The following is a 17,765-nucleotide window of genomic DNA, read 5'->3' as shown; positions in this document are numbered from 1 at the left end:
GCAGCTCTCATCTCCTGTTATGATCCTTTGCATGAATGTTTCATCGCCATCAGCTTGTTCAAGAATTTGCCGACAAATATCCACTTCATGTACTTTCTGCTGTTCGGTCATCAAACAAGGAACAAACTTTGCTGCCAATCAGTGCTTATCAATTTTTCAATCAAAATGTCATCATATGATTCTGAACAGACCTCATATCTTGCACCACTTTTCTATTATACAAATACTCAAATTATTTTATATTTTTATCAGAATGTTTTATGAGATATGTACATTTTAACCAGTACAGTTTGTCTAAATAGATTTCTGAATTATCTCTTCTTTTTCTATTGCATTGTGTTTTTTTTTTTTTATAATAATATTTTATATACAACAATTGTGTTTAGATTTTCCTATTACATTCTTTTGGTAAAAATAAAACATTAGTTAGAAGAAATTCTGAATGGGATGGATTTATTTCTAGGAGAGAAATTCATTTTGAAAATGAGTAAGTAAAAGAAAGATAAAAAATCATGACTGAAAGGAAGATGAAGAAAAATTATGTGAACAAAATAAATTAAATGTTACAACATTTTGCTATTTAGGAAAATAAAATAACAAGAGTTGATGAAGTAATATAATGATCAAAATCTGACAGGCGGCACAAGCAAGGAAAACTGCTACTTAGAAAAGAAGTGTGGTACTATCTTAATACAGATCTAAGTATTAGAATAATTTTCTGAAAAGTGTTTGGGAAAGTGTAATAGTTTATAAAATATATAGACTGTAAGAAAAACTGAACAACAAAAATGTTGAGGTCTATTGGCTTGTTTTGTTGTAGTAAAATGTTGAAGATAAAATGGGGTATTCAAATATGAAATATTGTTTTAAGGCAAGAAGCAAGTTAAAGAAGTTTATAGCAAAATCTGGTAGTGGTAAATTAGATAGTGGATTGATGAATTTAAGACATCCAAGTTTAGTTATTTTTGAAACAAAAAAGTTTATAGTATATAAAAACTGAGATGTGAATAAAAACTGGCATTTGTAAAACAAACAGCTGAAGATAGGATGTAATAATATTGCTGAAATTAAAAATAAGAATAGAAACCAGTCGTACTTACTGATGACTGATGAAAACTTTTAATCTTTTATTATTTATTAATTTTGTGTTTTCATATTTTTCATGAATTACATGAATGAAAATACTATAATTAGTTAATAAAACATGTATTTATTTTCTAGTTAAAAAATGTGGAGAAATCAAATGAAGGAGCATATCGGTGTGTAGTTAGAAACAAATGTGGTGAAGTTACTAGTAATGTGTGCCATTTAACTGTAAGTACTCTTATCTGGTCAGAAAATTTGTAATGTATTTATTTTTTAATAAAAAATCACAAAAGAGTAAAGTAATTTTGAACTCTGAACTTTATCATACATGTATGTGTATTATAACATTCCTCAGATTGACTGTTTTCTTTATTAATTAGGTAATTAGGTAACATTGTTTCTTTAAATTAAATTAATAAACTAATTTATTGAAAAGTTATTTATTTTTTAATTAGGTATTACTTTCCCGTCTAGATAGTGTTATAGCAGACCTATAGCTTTAGAAGGGAAAGTATTGTAATCAACCTTGTTTGTGCATATCTGGTTTTCCCTAGATCTTGATGCTTTGACATCTAAGGAACCCAAAAAACTGAATGGATATTTTCCGGATGTTAATGTTCATTTGTACATGTTTAAGTTTAGTGTTTAGTGATTATTTCTTAGTTTAGAAGTTCTTAGAAGATTTCTTAGTTTATGTGTTAGTTTAGTGATTATTTCTATAATCTGACCACGATTTATATGGGGCATTGATTCCATTAAATTTCCAGACTGACCCTCGACCCTCCTAATTTTCAGACTGTAGAGCAAGGTCACCCTCAGCATTTTAAGATTTCACCTAATTAAGGTCATATTTTTCTTAGACACATTTGGTAACAAATAAAAAATAACAATATTTGCAAAAAGGTTTTTCAAAATCACTTCCACCCCAAAAAATGCTCTAAGCTACTGCTATGTTGTGACATCAAAGGTGAGCAGTAGAATTAAATAAATGAATAGTTTTTAAAGTGTAAAAAAAAAGTAACTCGGTCTGGCTGGGTCTCAAACTCCCGGTTGACTCGGTACTGGTGCGTTAAGTCTCGCAGCTACACCAGTCTCCCAACCATACAAGCTAATTTTGTTCTATGTAAGTTGTGAAACTATATTAGTTTAGTTTGTTCCTGCCATCACATCTACGCGAACTAAATACTGTATATTGCTTTGCCTCAATATTTGAATAAGATATCCACAGTCACAATGTGTTCCATAAATCATCACCTTCATTTTCGTAGTCTCAAAAATGTTTGAGCTGCAGCAAGATGTTTTTCTTTTGTATATTTCTATCAACATTTTTGGTACCCATCTGGAATACAACTTTCGGTAACTCAGTTTTTCAGTCATAAATTACTGATCAAAATGAAATTGAATCGATAATTGAGAAACAGTAAGCCTTCTGTTTTCACGATTTTTGCATTCACATTTTCAGTCAATTCATCTGTGATAACAGTCCGGCGACCATTACGTTCTTCATTGTAAACATTCGTTCTTCCTGCACGAACAAACGACATCATTGGTGAACTTTACCTTTGCACATAACACTGGATCTGTAAACATTGACAATTTCTCTATGAATATCAGCAGCAGATTTGTTTTTCACAAATAAATAATGAATTACTGATTTCACTTAGCTTGCGGGATTATTTATTATAGCAATCATTTCAACTAGGCTATACATAGCAATTAATATGATAACATTAACCTCTTGTTGCAAACAGATGATCGTTGATATAAATAAACATGCTACACTAGCGCCATCAATTTCCACTTCATCCAATGGTGACAAATTTAAAACAGCCTTTAAAAAAATACGCCTCTTGTCTTTAAAAATATTATTACTTTTTAATAAAATCTGTACTCTATACTTGCTTTAATGTCAGTTTTCATTTATGAGCTGCAAGATCACGTAATTATTTTAAATAAAGAATTTGTGTAGAATAGCATTCTTATTGTCGCTGCAACAGACAAATATAAGCTTTTTCTTGTAACAGCCCTGGATGCAAATTATCACTTCTTCTGGTAGCTGATCACCTTCTCACACACTCAAAATTTGGTACCCTGGATGATTGTCATCAATGATGACGCTTTCACTGATGCTTTTGAAGTGACAGTCTGTACAGCCTCATATCTCTTTTCATTTTTGGCATCTTCACAATGTGTATTATCAGTCTCGAGGATTGTTTTATTTAAAATTTTATTCCATACTTTTGACAGAATTCCATGCATCAGCCACTATGTAACAACATTCTTTCAAATAAATATCTTTGATTATTTTAATTATCCCACTTACATCTTCATTACCACGCATAAGAATATTTTTGCAGTAAAGGCATTTCAGGGAAATGATAATCTCTTGATCCATTTGTTGTAAAATGGTTTTAACATTTGGAGATAGAAACAGAATTTTTAATTTTCTCTTTCAAGCAGCCTGCTGAAGAAAAAGTAGGTAGGTGCATTTTCTAATATGAAAAGAACATTTTTTTTAACTTCTATAAAATAATTATTATACAATCTGAAAAAATGTCCGAAGTCATCCATACTTTCTTATGGCTTTTATAAATAACTGGAAGATGTTTTAAAACCATGAGATCTCTTTGATTCCCAATCAGCATAAGATTTATTTAGTGACCTCCATTTGCATTACCATCCACCAAAAATTTCAGAGGTTCTTCAGTCATTTTGTAGCCTGGAGCTGATTCTTCTTTGCAGGAAACTAAAATTTCCTTAGGAAGAGCTTTCAATGTTGTTGATTTTTTATCAAATTTCTGTAAATTCATTTGCTGCTAGGATGTTTGCGGATAAATTTTCTTCTTGAATTTCAAGTGCTGAATTCCATGACTTTCAAATTTTGAAACCATCCATTCTTGTTTAAAACTTTCATCACCATGTAGTTTTTCATATAAAAATAATATATATATAATATATATATATATATATGTTTCGTATCATTTAATTGTGTGTTGTTTTTTTGTTTTTTGCTGTGTATTCAGTTGTTTATAAACTTATTGCTCTACTTTATTTACTTATTAATTGAGATTTAATACTGTTTAATTATTATATTTTGATTAATATTTGCTTGTTAAATTTGATTGAACAATTTTAAAATTGTGAAAGTTTAAAATATATTACTAAAAAGAAAAGAAATCTCACTAGAGAATAAAGTAAACATAATTAGTTATGTTAGTGGAGAAAAAATATGGTGGCTGTAGTTTAGGTATGTGGCATTAATTAATCCATGATTAATTAATGCCTATCGGAATTGTACTCCCTATCAGGATTAGTTAAATTTTATATAGTTTCCTTTTCTATTATTTTAACTTTTATATTTTAAAGACTCCATCTGTGATATTAGTGTTGTTTTATTTCACTTTTTTAACTTATTTTAAAATTTTTATTATATAATTTATATTAGTTTTAAGCCTTATTTAGTTTTATTATTTTAGTGTTATTTTACCTTTTTATTAAAAAAAAAAAATTCCGGGCGATGATAACGCACAGGGGTATTTCACCCCCCTCAAAAAAAAAATCCGTGATAGAGTATATGTATGGTATAATTTTTTTTTGGAACGCTTTAAAAGCTGCACCCCTGTACAACTAAATAATGTATCATCCAGAGATGCTTAATTATAAAGAAATAGAAAATATTTTGTGCTTGTGGATGAAACATCAGTTATGGAATGGTAACATCTGTCTTTCATCTAAAAAATTTTAGGTTAAAATCCTAGTCTTTTATTTCTCACACACTTCAAAAATTATTTTTAATGTTAAAATATAACGTAATTATAAATAAGAGAGAAAATAAAACATCAATTTAATACTAACTTAAGAAGCAACTAGTGGTATTTGTCGTAAACTTATCGTATAACCTATTTCCTATTAAAGAAACATAGAATTCCACTCAATTGACATATTGACTATCTTATTGATCATATCATATTGATTATCTTAATCAAATTCGAACAATTAACTATTCAATTATAGAAGACAATTATCATATCAAGAATCAAGATTGATATCATTACATCAGGCATATATATATATATATATAATCACATATATTGAACAACATGAAAGGCCAGAGTGATTAACATATATTCATCAAACAACAATAATCCTGTAACAGAGTCACCAACCAATCAAACCTAACAAGTACGACTATTGGTCAGTTGACAGGAAGAAACTCTCTGGATCATCCATCTCAAATATTTTGTGCAAAAGGGATTTTTTCTTATTGGATAAGTTCCAGCTTCCCTGATATCATCAGCTAATAAGTTATAAATTTTAGAGCCATTTAATCATACAGTCTTTTGAGGTACTCCCTTTCTGGAAAGGGAACAATAATTTTTCCCTTACTTCTATCAGATAGTACGATATTATGATCTCCTTCAATATATCCTGTTCTTAAATAGAAGTTATCCATTAATCTGAAAATATACAATTGTCTTATATATAATATTTTTAATTTCCTAAAAAAATGTAATGATGAATTTAACCTAGGATCATTAGCAGTCAACTTCACAATATGTTTTTGGATAATTAATGCTTCAATAACAATCGTTTAACGAGGTGTGTTCAAAAGTAACGAGAATTTTTGTTTTTTTGAAAGAATTTTATTTATTCATCTACTAATTTATCCCCTTCAAAATAGTCCCCATTAGGTATTATACACTTAGCCAGCACTTTTTCCAATCCCCAAAACACTTCTGGAACTTGATCTTTGGAATAGTGTTTAGCTCTTTCAACTATTTGCTTTTAATCTCATCTGTGCTTGTAAAATGACGGCCCTTTAAGATTCTCTTATTTTTGGGAATAGAAAAGTCAAACGGATTCATGTCTCGTGAATATGGCGGCTGAGGGTATCATTACAGTGTTTTTTTTGGTTAAAAATTGATGAACAAGCCATGAAGTATAAGAAGCCGCATTATCATGGTGCAAAAGCCATGAATTGTTACGCCACAAATCCAAGTGTTTTTTTTTTCGAATTGCTTCACACAAACTGCATTGAACTTGTAGGTAATACTCCTTATTGATCGTTTGACCTTGTGACAAAAACTCATGATGCTCCATGTTGTTAAAATCAAAGAGCACAGTGAACACAACCTTCTCGTTCGACTGTACTTGTTGAGCTTTTTTCGGTCTCTGTGATCTAGAATGCCTCCACTGAGACGATTGAGCCTTATTTTTAACATCATATCCGTAGACACATTTCATCACCTGTTATGACACATTTCAGTAGTTCTGCATCATTGTTGAATTCATTTAGCAACTTCTGAGCAACTTCCATTTGCCCCTGTTTTTGTTTGAAATTCAACAATTTTGGAACAAATTTTGCTGTTACACATTTCATATCTAAAACATCTGAAAAAATTTCATGGGATGAGCCAGTTGAAATCCCAACATCATCAGTGACTTCTCTAATTGTGATTTGGTGATCACTGATAATCATTTTTTCACTTTTTTCCATGTTTTCACCAGTTGTTGATGTGCTAGGGCGTCCAGGGAGCTCAACGTCTTCATGACCTTCTTGGAAACGCTTATACCACTTAAACCCTTGCTTTACTCATAGAAGACTCATCAAAGGCAATATTTAACTTTTTTAAAACATTGCTACAGTTTATTCCATTCTTATATCAAAATAAAATAAAAATTCTCTGATCCATTATTTATACAAATAAAAAATTGCCAATTATACCAAAAAACGTGTTATCCTTTTGACAGCTGACAACAGATCCAATATGGCTAAAAATTTACAGATACTTTTCAGACATGTTCACCATTACAACAATGAAAAATTCCTGAGAATCAGATTAATACAACTCGCAAAATTTCAAAATTCTCGTTACTTTAATGAGTATACCTCATACATGTTATAGTGTAATTGATTATGGACTGTACAAGAGAAAAGTACAACATTTTCATTATGTAATTTGGACACATATTTTTTAAGGAATAAAACTTTCTTATACAAAAACCAATAAGTTTGGTAACATAATGAATATGACTTTTCCATGTCAATTGACTATCTAAGATCATTCCAAGATATTTAACACTGTCAACCTTAATGATTGAGACACAGCTACACAAGGTTCCACCCAAACAATTTGCATTATGATATTTTAAATTATTACTTACACTATCATCCCTAGTTCTTAAATTAAATTCTACAAAATTTGATTTTTGAACATTTAAAATAATTCCAATCAATGTTAACCAAGCCCTTGTGTGTCAGAGATCACTTAACAATATTAGTCTGTAATTTCTGAATTCTAATTGATCAATAACTGGTAGTTATATCATCTGCAAAGACAACAATTTTACATTTAAATTTTCTATTACAAAAATTATTTATATATATATATATATATATATATAAGAAATAGGATGAAGTCAAGCATAGATAATGTGGAACTCCATGACGTAATTTACCTGGCCTACTTTTAGTACATTACCAACTTTAACTGATTTAAATCTATTTTGCAAATATGTCAAAAACCACTATACCTTTAATACTCATTTTTTCCATTTTATACAGTAAAATTGAATGGGCCACCATAACAAAAGCCTTTTGCATATCTAAGAATAAGCCTATTACTTTTTCATTGTTGTTAATACCTTTATTTATATTCGAGAGTAGTCTAGTGATTGCCTTTTCTGAGTTACACCCTTTACAAAAACCATACTGATTTTGACTAAAATTCTGTATGATTCAGGAAAATTCATAAGTTTATTTTTAATATTTTTTTCTAATACTTTTGAAATTAGTGATAGAATAGTAATTGGTCTGTACTTTTAGAAATCAACTCACAATTGCCCTTTTTTGGATCATTACAACTGATTGCTTTATATCACTGGGAAAAATACCTTTTCAAATAATAGATTAATTATTAATATTAATTGTTAATATATTAATTTAAATTTATCTGAAATCACACATGCAGTTTCTTTTAGAATTTTATTATTTATACCATCAAACCCAACAGCAAATTTATCAGCCATTGATAATATTGTTTTATATATTTCAAAAAAGAGTTAGTGAGTTCGAGAAGAAGAGACTACAGAGCTTGGTATTATAAAGTTTTTGTTTATGACCAAAGAAATTGAATTCCTATGAAGTATGACTTGTATTTCATTTTTTAATTTTCCTGTTACTTATAAAAAATATTTGTTAAAAGAATTTGCGTTATTAATAACAAGCACAAATGTTCTCCCCCAGCTCCAATTATTTTGTTAATTTTTTCAGATTGAGCTAAATCATCAGTCAGGTTATTAATAGTTTTCCATTGTAATTAAATATTTTTAATTACAATTAAAATATTTTTTTTATTTATTTAATATTAATTTAATATTTTATACGTTTTACTGTAATTTAATATTTTTAAATTTAATGTATTATTTTTAATAATTTTTTTATATTTTTTAAAATTTAATATATATATATATTTTTTTTTATTATAAATTTAATATTTCTCTGTTAAAAATAAATTATAATGATCCTTAGTATTGTAAAATCATTTTAAAGTTTATTTTTATGTCTAATATAATGATCTTTTAATTTAATATTCAAAGGTTGTATACATGTACAAAAGATTTAAAAGCTTCATCGACATTTTTAATTTCATATAGATTTTTCCAATTTAAAAATGAAATGGCATCTCTTAGTTTTTATAATTAATTCTAACAGTTTCCAATACTTCCTTAGTTTTTTTAAAAATATCTAACATATTAACTCACATAGCAAATGATCAGTAATTTTAAAATCCAGTAAATTACCGTAAAATTTAACATGCTTATTTTTAGCTCTAAAGTTATATTTAACATGTATATGATCAATACATGTATTTGATAGTAGTCTAGTAATATTACTAATGTAGAATCAAATCCATAACTTTGTAATAAACAACTACATTCAAATGCATAATTTTGATTACAGAGTAAATTAAAATTGTCTCCAACCAATATTTTCCTCATCAGATTACAGTTCAATTCATGAATAAATATATTCTGAATAACGATGGAATCTAGCTAAAGAAATATTACAGTAAAAAAGTTTATTAATATATCATATTTTGAAAATAACCAATAGGTGCTGCTGTTATTGTCTTTTTTCTTGTGTATTCCCCAAAATACGTGGGAGCACAAAAAATTGTTACACTTTCTATAAAAAATATTTCTGATTTAGAAAGGACTAAACTATTCTGGAACAAAATACCTCATCATTGTTAGATTAACAAAAGAAGTTGAAACGTCTTGAGCTTATTTACTAGGTTAGAAAGATAAAAGTAAGGGTTACATTAATAATAATTGTACAAAACATAAGTAAAGATATTTTTCTTAAATCCAAGGGTCATATTAATAATCATTTTAGAATTCTCTCTCAGCTGTTTGGAAATCTAACTACAAAGCACAAATTACTTCAGCTGTTTTTAAAGGAAAGTTTCTTTTTAATTTTGTTCATAAGAGTAAAAGATGTAAATGTTGTTAAAAGTTATTGCTGATACCTGTCAATACACTAACCATTCACAAAAGCTACTAAATGATTTTAATGTAGATACCTAAGTTTTTTTTTTTTGTCTATGTAAATATACTTTATTTAATCTTGCATATATAATTATTAATCTTAATATTAGGTAATGTTTTAATTCTGGAAATAAATATCTATTTATTTCCAGAATTATTGATAATAAATATATCTGTTTATAATATTAGGGTATTATTATTTTATATTCTTTTGATTTACTGTTAAGAGATTTCTAAAATCTTCAAGTGAAAAATATTTAAGTAATATCAATACATTTCTTATTGTAGGTTTCCTTTAATCCTGAACGAGGAAGAAATAAAGGTAATATACTTTAAAAACATTTAGACTAATATTTTGCATAATATCATTTGTTTTTAAATGATTTGGTAATCTTCTAAATCTGTTACTAACAATTGACTTACTCTTAGCTGTTTTAATTATGTTACCTACTCACCCATTGTAAATAAAATAAAACTAGATTTTAATATTATTTATTAAGAGGAGGAGTCAATTGTAAACAGGAATTTTCGTGTTTAATGAATGAATGTCAAAATAGACATCTCTCATTGGACAAAATCTGCATTTGTCTAAACTTATCAATTCTCTTTCTATCCTCCCTGTCAGTTGTAATGTCTAAGTAGAAGGTAACAACAGTATTGTTGTGGAGGAGATTACTACATTTTTGACATATGTCATATTGTCTGTTCTCAGTTGTATGAATATATTTTTTATTTCTGTTATGTATCATTAATTTAATATCTTAATTGTATATATATATATATATATAATTTTTGTCTTCAGTCATTTGATTGGTTTGATGCAGCTCTCCAAGATTCCCGTTTGATTTCTCTCTAAGATCTAGTGCTAGTTGTTTCATTTCAGTATACCCCTCTACATCCTACATCTCTAACAATTTGTTTTACACATTCCAATCGTTGTCTGTATGCACAATTATTTCCTTCTACCTGTCCCTCCAATATTAAAGTGACTATTCCAGGATGCCTTAATGTGTAGCCTATAAATCTGTTTCTTCTTTTAACTATATTTTTCCAAATGCTTCTTTCTTCATCGATTTGCTGCAACACGTCTTCATTTCTCACCTTATCCATCCATCTGATTTTTAACATTCTCCTGTAGCACCACATTTCAGAAGCTTCTAATCTTTTCTTCTCAGGTACTCCAATCATCCAAGTTTCTCTTCCATATAAAGCTACGCTCCAAACATATATTTTCAAAAATCTTTTCCTGATGTTTAAATTAATTTTTGATGTAAACAAATTATATTTCTGACTGAAGGCTTGTTTCACCTGTGCTATTAGGCATTTTATATCGCTCCTGCTTAGTCCATCTTTAGTAATTCTACTTCCCAAATAACAAAATTCTTCTATCTCCATAATCTTTTCTTTTCCTATTTTTACATTCAATAGTTCATCTTCATTATTTCTACTCCATTCCATTACTTTGTTTTGTTCTTGTTTATTTTCATGCGGTAGTTCTTGCATAAGACTTCATCCATGCCATTCATTGTTTCTTCTAAATCTTTTTTACTCTCAGCTAAAATTACTATATCATCAGCAAATCATAGCATCTTTATCTTTTCACCTTGTACTGTTATTCTGGATCTCAATTTTTTTTTAACATCATTAACTGCTAGTTCTATGTTAAGATTAAAAAGTAACAGGGATAGAGAACATCCTTATTGGACTCCCTTTTTTATTACGGCTTCTTTCTTATGTTCTACAATTATTACTATTGCTATTTAGTTTCTGTAAATGTTAGCAATTGTTCTTCTATCTCTGTATTTGAACCCTAATTTTTTTTTAAATGCCCAGCATTTTATTCCAGTCTACATTATCAAATGCCTTTTCTAGGTCTATAAATGCCTTGAAGCTGAGATAATTATTCTAAATCATCTGACCAAAAGTCGTTTTCCTCTACTCACCGAACCTCATTAATTCCTATTACATCTACATTTATCCTATCCATTTCCTACTTTAAATTTTCTAACCTACCAACCTTTTTTAGACTTCTAACATTCCACGCTCCAACTCATAGAATGTAATTTTTTAATTTTCCTTACCCCTTCCTTAGTAGTCCCCACCTGGAAATCCGAATGAGGGACTAGTTTACCTCCTGAATATTTTACCAAGGAAGGCATCTCCATCTTATTTAAAATGAACTAATATAAAGATAGAGAAGACCTTGTAATCCTAACGTAGCCTTTGTATAAATAAATATATATATATAATTTTTTTGAAAATTCATATAATCCATTTACATATTGACCACTGTGCTTGTAAAATTTAGTATTAAATGAAATAAACCACCAAACACAGTAAACAAATAAGTTAAACTTACCAGATTAATTCCAAGAATCGAATTTTGCAGGATTCCGCACTGTGATTTGTTATTAAATTCTATAATTATATTAAAACATTTTTATTTATGATTTGTTTTTTTGTAAAAATAGTGTTTTGAAAATTTTGAATTGGACAACAGAATTTGCGTATTTGCCCTTAATAGATTACAAAATTTTTAAAAAACAAATTAACAAATCATAAATATGTCTTAATATAATTATAGAATTTAAAAACAACTGAAGATGTGGAATCGCATGAAAATCAATTCTTGGAATTAATATGTAAGTTATCTTATTTATTTACTGTGTTTTGGTGGTTTATGTTTCATATATATATATATATATATATATATATATATATATATATATTAATTGTAATGAATAAATAATTTAAATATTCAATTCAGTTCTATTCATTACCAGCCTCCTTCTTAATCATCCTTCACTAATTTATTTTACGACTGCCTACTGGTTTTACAGCTGGCAGATTCCACTCAAACATTCTTCTTTCCATACTATTAAGATATTTCCAATCCAATGCCTTCTTCACTTTTAACTTACACTTCTACCTTATCCCTGACATTAATTAACAGTACCTCATTTGTCATACTGTCAGTAACAGTATGAATTAATAGCATTGTAGAAATTGGTTATTTTACCTTCATTGTTTCTACTGACTATAAATAAAATAAAACTACATGTTTGTAATTATAAAGATGTTTATAAAACTATTGAAAGTTTGAAAACATAAATATAAAAAATTTCTCATTGAAACAAGTTACTTGAATATTATTATTTACTGTTGTGTTGAGATAAACAATATGTTTACGAAATATTGGTTTTAAATAAAGAATTTTTAAACAAATTTTACTATATATCTGTGTGTTAATCTAGTGTTTTTTTTTGGTTTTTTTCAGCATCTATAAAAGTCGCATTACTTATTGGTAATAATGAGTATAAACATCATAAGAAATTATATACTCCTTGTAATGATGTCGCAATAATTGCTTATAACTTGAAACAACTTGGTTTTAATGTTATTCCATTTCAGAACCTTAATTTAGTTGAGATGTCAAATGCTATTGATATGTTTTGTAAGATTCTACCAAAAGATGCTTATGGTAATTACAATAGAGTTTCAATCATATTTATGTTGTTATTGAATAATATTATATATTTTATAATAAATAAAAGTTAGATCTCTGTTTACTTATTTAAGAAGTTTTATTATTAATAAGGCTGAAGTTAATTTAAAAAAATAATATTAAAAATATCATGGTAGGCAGTCATAAGATCAAAATAAAAATTGTCATAAAATACTGGGTGTCTGTAAAAGGCCGTAAGAAATTTGACTGAGTTTAAAAAAACATATAACAGGTGACCAAAAAGGTCATTTGCTTGACTATTTACTGTGGAATGCAGCAACAACGGCAGTCATGGTGGCTGGCGGTCCAACTGTAAAGTGGTACAAGGAAGTTTAGTTGCAATGGAATCGTTTACTGGAGAGCAACGTGTTTTTTTGCATATGGGCATTTTACCAAAACAGTAATTCTATTGTGACAGCTGTCAGTCATTGTCATGCGCATTACCAGTTGCAAGACATTAGCTTATCACTTAGCCATGTAAATGAGCAAAATTGCTGGTACTGGTGTGACAGTAATCCTCGCAGAAAGCATGAACGTTAGGATACTACCATTGGGTAGTAATACCCAGCGATATTGTGCAATGTTGCAAGATATTCTTGCGCCATCTCTCTACAGCAGTTTCAAGGCTTTAATTTAGAAACTTGGTTTCAGCAAGATGGTGCTACATACCACACATCACACATCAGATCATGCAATCAAAACTGTTCAGCAATTATTTTCCAATAAAGTGATTACAAGAAGAGGCAATATTAACTGCCCCCCCCCCCCACCATGTGAGCCCTGACCTATCACCTCTTTGATTATTTCCTTTGGAGTTACTTAAAAGTAAGGTATATGAGAATAATCCAGCTGATACAAATCAATTAAAGGCAAAATATCGAGGCACAGATTGATCTCAAAGGAAATGTGTTGATGTGTTATCAATAATCTTTGTTCTTGATTTAAAGAGTGCATACAATGCAACAGACGTCATTTAGACAATATTGTTTTCGGCTCATAAATTTCCATTGTCTTTACATTACTTTTTCATAAATAAATGATCACAGAAATTTTAGTTTTTTTATTTATACTTAAATCATTGTGCCAATACCCTTATTGGTCACCCTTTATTACCTACAATTATGATTCTTCCATAGTAAGATACCTCATAATTTCAAGTTTTCTCTGTGTATGAAATTCATAAATATTCATCATATGCTTCATTAGTTGTATGTACAATGTTTAGGTGGTAATCCCAACTCTTACTAGATTTGATATAACACATTAGCATCAATCTTAGTAAATTCAATGATGATATATGTCATCTACCTGAAAATTTTAGACATAAACCTTGACAAAATCCAATATAAAGAATTTGGAAATATTATTTCCAATGATTGTGATGGCAAGGTTGTTAGACCATCATGACTAAACCAGCTATTAGGAAATTTCTTTTTCAGAAGTTCACAAATGGATATAGTCCAATATGTGAGGCACCATCTTGCTGGAAGATGATGTTAGATTGTAAATGTTGTTGTTGAAGGTTGGCAGAGTTTTTCAATATATCAGTGTAATTGTAGCTGTTCATAGTTTGTTCAAAAAAAGAAAAGTTCAAGACTGAGATTGTTCTTTCTCTTATCATCTGACATCACAAATTAACTTTCAGATTCTCTGTTATGTGTTCAGGATTGAAGTGAAGGTTTTCTGGACAAGTTCTGACATTTAGTTTATTTACCTTTCCTGATAAATGAAAAATAAAAAAGTAACCGATGAAACTAATTTTATTAAGATAACTATCATCATCATCCAAACACTCAAACGTAGTAATAGTGAAATTCATATGAACAGTTCTTGTGCAATTGTCCATAGTAATTGAAATTTTTAAGGATACTTTTTTTAATTTTGTTCTGTAAACAGATAAAGAATGTTTAATTTACACATTACTTGTCATGTTGATTTGTGCGGACTGTGAATAAAAGCATATTGCACTTGTTCAATATTTTCCTCAAATACACTTGGCTGCCAGTAACCTTTCTGGTGTTCAACGTTTCCCATAGTCTTATACTTTTCATACCTTCACTGATAGTAGATTGCAACTGTGATGATCTTTTATAATGCGTTGTAAACTTACATTGAACCACTCATCATACTGTGCCTTCTCTTGAACAGTCATGCTATTATTAAGTGAAATCATGACTTGCTGTTTTGGCTAAAAGACAGAGCCACACATCACTTCCATATGATCAAGAATGCCATCTGTGAGACATTTTTGGAGTACTACTCTAAAATAAAACCTGCCTGTATCATCTGCAATCTATATTTAAATTATTATTGATATTTAAGTTGTAAAAATCTTTATGGATATCCTGTATTACGGAACTACGTCATTCAGTGATTAAAAATTTACTCATTTACTTTATGGTTATTATTAATTACACAAAAATTAAATTAATATTTTTCTTCCATTTAAAATGTTATACTTCTTCCATGGGTTTGCTTCAATCCTTATTCTAATAGCAAAGAATTCTTTGTCTTGATATCAAAGTTCGATATAGCAATTGAATTTTCATTTGTTCATTGTTTTGGAAATATGTCATCTTACATAATACTCTGAATCACAAGGTGGTAAATCTGGACTCCAGGCTGATTTCCATTAGCATTTCCTTTGTCAGTCAAGTGGTGTTTGGAGTTAATGTTATCTCTCAATGCAATTTTATCCCTTGATACTTTCTAATTGGTGCAGCTTAACCTTGTATATAATAGATTAGAATAATATCAGCTATTTCTGTCTCATCCTACATAAAGTCATAAAAAATTCCACCTCCATTTTGTATGTAGAATCTTCATTATAAAATAACTGGATGCAATCATTACAGACTTTATCATTCTGTTTCAGGATCTTAATGTTGCATGAAGTTTCATGTAATTTGAAGATATATTAAAATTTAATTATTATTTTCATAACTAATAAATATTTTATATATATAGAACTTTACAGTCACTTACAGACCAGGGATCTCTTTCTTCTACAGTTATTTGTCTGATTCACTTTTATGATTTCATCTATTGGGTTTAAGGAAAATGCTTCTTCATATTCTCCCAGTAGATGGCTTTAGGATAGCATAACTCTGGTAATATGAATCATATCTGGCAACTCTTGTGTACTGTTGAAAGTGACATCACTTTCAAAAAATTGATTATGTTAGTTTATTTTAAAAATAATTTCATTTTGAAAATGAGTGAAAATAAAGAATAAATTCAATACATTTGGAAATTGTATTATAAAAAAGGGAAGAATGTGACTCAGACTGCTAAAAAAAATTGTGATGTTTATGAATGTGATATATAATATCAGTAAATGTGGTACAAAGCTGGTTCAAGCATTTTCAGTCTGGAAATTTTGATGTTAATGATGAACCTTGCTGTGGTTAGGCAATAACTGAAAAAGTTGAAATCGTGGAAAAAATTGAGCAACATGTTAGCAGTTGTGACATCAATAATGAACTTAATATAGACTGTAAAAGAGTTTTAAACAATTTAAAGAAAGCTGGATAAAAAAACTCTATCTTTAGGTGTCATATGATTTGACAATGATAAGTTTAATGGTTTAAATTTCCATCTGTGAATTGTTAAAATGGAACGAAATTGAACCATTTTTAAAAATGCTCATTACATGCAATGAAAAATGGTTTCATACAACAATACTGTAGAGAAAAATTGTGGCCAAAGTAAAGCAGAGTTTCATAAATGCTGGCAAAGCCAGGATTGACACCAAGAAAGGTGATGCTGTGTGTGTGTGTGTGTGTGTGTGTGTGTATGTGTGCTTACATGTATATGGTGGATTGGAAAGGAATTGTTCATCATGAATTCCTGCCTGCTATGTCAAACAATTTATTCCAAATTTACTGTCAACGATTAATTATGCCAAAAGTTGAGATAAAGCAACCAGAATTAATCAATTGAAGAGGTATTATCTTTCATTGTGATAAAGCCAGCCCCGTTTATCTTTGGTGATACATCAAAAATTGAAAGAGCTTGGCTTAGAAATCTTTATGTATCCACTGTATAGTCCTGACGGTGCATTTGTCAGACTACCATTTGATTTGGTCTCTGCAGAATTCTCTTAACAATATAAAGTTGGCTTCAAAGTAGGCCTGTGAAATATTACTTGTGACAGTTTTTCGTCCTCAAAACACAAAAGTTCTGCATTGATGGGATTATGATTGTCAAAAGGTGGTCAGTCAAAATGGCTCATATTTGGTTTAATAAACTTAATTTGAAATATAAAAATACCTTGTTATTGACAGTAAGATGTCAGTTCCTTTTTTTTAAGAACTATAATGTTCAGTAATATGAAGGCAGTTTGGAAAGTAATCTCTGTTTGGTTATAAATAAAATACCTCCTTAGATAAGAATATTTTATTATATACAACTTAAAACTACAGCTTTTAACTATTTATCAACATAGTCACTATTTAAATTCAAGCATTTGTCATAGCATTTCACTAATTTACAAATGCCTTCATAAAATTTAGCCGCTTGGGTACCTAGCCAACCCTATGCTTTCACAGCATTTTCAAGTTTGTTGTCATCAAAGTGTTGCTACGCATGCCATTTCTTCATGCGAGTAAAGAGATGAAAATCA

General features: G+C 28.9%; 1 protein-coding gene across 2 annotated transcripts in view; it reads left to right on the top strand.

The window, feature by feature from the left end:
• The window catches only part of LOC142321423 (mucosa-associated lymphoid tissue lymphoma translocation protein 1-like), a 66,391-nt gene that overhangs the window by 19,406 nt on the left and 29,220 nt on the right, over positions 1 to 17,765 (top strand). For both annotated transcript variants that reach the window (XR_012755628.1, XM_075359493.1), the window contains exons 5-7: positions 1,222 to 1,314; positions 9,925 to 9,958; positions 12,914 to 13,117. Coding sequence is in view for 1 of the 2 variants with exons in the window: in XM_075359493.1 (XP_075215608.1) it covers positions 1,222 to 1,314; positions 9,925 to 9,958; positions 12,914 to 13,117 (331 nt within the window). In the remaining variant the exon portion in view is untranslated. The remainder of the gene's footprint in view (positions 1 to 1,221; positions 1,315 to 9,924; positions 9,959 to 12,913; positions 13,118 to 17,765) is intronic.

This window comes from Lycorma delicatula, chromosome 3 (genome assembly GCF_047948215.1).
Source record: "Lycorma delicatula isolate Av1 chromosome 3, ASM4794821v1, whole genome shotgun sequence".
Classification (NCBI taxonomy): domain Eukaryota; kingdom Metazoa; phylum Arthropoda; class Insecta; order Hemiptera; family Fulgoridae; genus Lycorma; species Lycorma delicatula.
Note: the sequence above shows the minus strand (reverse complement) of the source record. Positions and strands in the feature narration are given on the sequence as shown.